Below are 2905 nucleotides of genomic sequence, written 5' to 3'. Positions count from 1 at the left end.
GGGTACAAGTCCATCCATCCAGACATGGTGGAAGGTGCAGATACTGACAGCTTGCTGGGTCCTGGCACTAACATGGACACTCATAGAAAGCACATCTGTTCTCTATGCCCTTCTGTCCATTGCTGTATCCATGATAGGAAGGTTCAGGGTGTGGCTATCCCAAATGCTGTTCAAATGCACAATGGTCTTGACAGATGGGAGCCATACAGGGATTCAAAGTAGCAGGGTTGGGCAGAAATGCTCTAGATGACAAAGTGGAGAGGGCCACCTGACACAATGCTTCTGGTGTATTCGTGTGGTTCTTCTCTACGAAGGGAGGGGCCACCTACCCTGCGCCCGAGGATCTGGTTAATGGCTGCACTCTCTTTCAATGTGCATTCGGCCACCACCTTTGCTCTCATCTCCTTCATATACAACATGAATGCATTAAGGGGCTTCTTTATGTGGGGCTTCTTCTTCTCTTCTTCCTTTTTGGAGTCCTGATGCTTTCTGGATAGAGGCGAGAGGAGATGGGCATACACCATCTGATAAACAACTTCCCCTAGAGCAGACCCCATGCTCCTTCCCCCTTCCCACCCAAGCCTGGTGTCCATTTCAAATAAAAAGTTCTTTTTCACTTTCACACTTCCTCACCCCCTGCCCTCCACCCCCAAGATCACGAGCCAACAGTTGGAAGAGGAGGCAGAGCTGCAGAGACGTTCTGAAACCACTTCCTCCTGCTTCTCAACCGGACACTTTCACAGTTCAGGGTGGTGGACCCAACTTCGCAGGGTTCTGTCCGGCTTGCTGAACCAAGCCCCCAGTGTTTCATTCCAGGGTTAGCAGAGAGTGACTGCCATCCCCAGTCCATTCAAGCACACACCATGGAGATCTCTGTTTGAAGCAGCAGTGTGACAATCAGAGAGACCTGCTAGAGAGCATTTCTGTCATACGGACCAGGTGTTCACTAGGATCAAAGTAGGAGAGGCTGGCCAGAAAGCCACCAAGCAGCTCAAGCAGCAGCCATGGTGGCAGCTCATCACACAGGCCACAGGTCCTGAAACAAGGCGGTAACACTTACGAGCTATGGAGGGAGCCGACGTCACTCTGTGAGGATTCCTGCTTGACTGTTGGTGTGACGATGGCCGGGTGAGGGATGCCAGTTGTGTGCAGAGTGTGATGGGGAGGGACCATATGGGGAGGGAACCTAGAAGACAGAAAGCTGTGTAAATTGTCAGAATCAAAATGAATGAATGAGGAGGGACGTGTATACACTATTAAAAAAAAAAAGTGCAGTAACATTCACATGAAAGCAACCCAAGGCATATGAAACCTGTCAGCATTAATTAGTGATAAATTAAACATAATGATTCTCATAATGTCATTAAAGCCAACTTCCCCTTCGTTATTGCTACTGACATGAGACATTATGATTTTTAACATCTCTAGCAAAAGACAAATTCACTGATGTACTTGGGTAGAAAAGTAGGCTTGGACTACTGGCCAGAAATTGCACATCCATTTGGATTTTGAGGCATAATCTGCAGCGTCTAAGAAGGAGATTTCCTGAATCCTGAGCAGCGCTAGGGGAACAGGTGATATCTTTTGTTGTGTATTGACAGCTAAGTAAATTATTAATGTGGTTGAAATGTACATACATGTCTTGATGGTTCTCTGAATGCCTCATTAGGCCTCACTGTGGTGATAGAGAGCAATCCAATTTTTAGTTTTTCTTTGGTTGCTGTGTCCACCATTCGAGAGTGGCAGAGGGGGAGAGATTCTTCTAGAGAGTCTATGCAGCTCTCATCTTAAGTCATGGCATTGTGAATATGTGCAGATTCCTTTGTTAGAAAATGGACGCTAACATACACACACACACATACACACACACACACACACACACACACACACACTGTGCAACTCCCATCTTAAGTCATGGCATTGTGAAGATGTGCAGATCCCTTTGTTAGAAAATGGACGCTAACACACACACACACACACACACACACGCACACACACACACACTGAAGCACTGAATTCTGACTTACACACCTTTTCTACAGTAAGATTCTTACTGTTGTCTAATAGGTTATCTGTGCATCATTCAAAAGCCTTAGAAATGATAAAAACTGCAATCATAGGAGTCAGTGGCTCCTCTACCAGCGCTTACTTCTACGCAAGTTCCCAGGACACACTTCAGTCCTTGAGCTGGCATTTGCCAACACACCGTTTTGCCAGGCCACAGAAGCTGGTCTTAAACCCACTGTTGCATCTGCAGACTATCAGCGACACAGGACAAATGGCTGTCAAGTTTTATGATATGTCTGATTTTTAGGAAGAAACCTCCTCAATTGAAGTAGCACACAGTGTATATGAAAATAGGGCAAAGGAGAACAGATTGCTTAAACGAGGCAAAGTGAGGCTGGATTGAAGCAATGGCTGCCTTTCTAATAAGGCCAGAAGAGGACAACCACCACCCAGGGACCAGTGTGGACCAGCATCCTGCTCTGGAGAAAGTCAGTTCTGGGAGAGGGGTCTCAGTGAAGCTTCATCATGGTGGGTACTTCAAAGAACTCTTGTATCTATTTACAAAGTTCCTCTGTAAGTGGATTGAAGAAAGGAATAATATAAAAATGTTCATTTGAAAAGGTATTTCAAAAAACTTTAATAGAGAGAAATATACCCACAGAGAATGCTGATCTTTGCAGGGTCTCAGAGTTACTGTAGATGCCTGCCTCAGAAATCCCACCCTCTGGCCACCTTTGCAGACTTGAGGCAGAAGTGGAGTTTGGAAACAATGACATGATTTAGTAAGAATCAGAGAGATTGGGGGTGGGGAGAGAGAGTGGGAAGAGAGAGGAGAGAGGGAAGAGAGGGAGAGAGTGAGAGAGGGAGGGAGGGAGAGAGGGAGAGAGAGAAAGAGGGA

At 46.2% G+C, this 2905-nt stretch overlaps 1 protein-coding gene across 50 annotated transcripts in view; it reads right to left on the bottom strand.

The window, feature by feature from the left end:
- The window catches only part of Tcf7l2 (transcription factor 7 like 2), a 192959-nt gene that overhangs the window by 13886 nt on the left and 176168 nt on the right, over positions 1-2905 (bottom strand). For 27 of the 50 annotated variants that reach the window (XM_031390737.1, XM_031390742.1, XM_031390769.1 and 24 more), the window contains 2 exons: positions 1061-1186; positions 330-489 (listed from right to left, as the gene is read on the bottom strand). In XM_031390737.1, the coding sequence (XP_031246597.1) occupies positions 330-489; positions 1061-1186 (286 nt within the window). Of the gene's footprint in view, positions 1-329; positions 490-1060; positions 1202-2905 lie in introns of all 50 variants that reach the window. The other 23 variants (XM_031390735.1, XM_031390741.1, XM_031390746.1 and 20 more) reach the window with 1 other exon arrangement.

Source organism: Mastomys coucha, unplaced genomic scaffold (assembly GCF_008632895.1).
Source record: "Mastomys coucha isolate ucsf_1 unplaced genomic scaffold, UCSF_Mcou_1 pScaffold21, whole genome shotgun sequence".
Classification (NCBI taxonomy): Eukaryota; Metazoa; Chordata; class Mammalia; order Rodentia; family Muridae; genus Mastomys; species Mastomys coucha.
The sequence above is the reverse complement of the archived record's forward strand: the minus strand, read 5'-3'. Positions and strand labels throughout refer to the sequence as shown.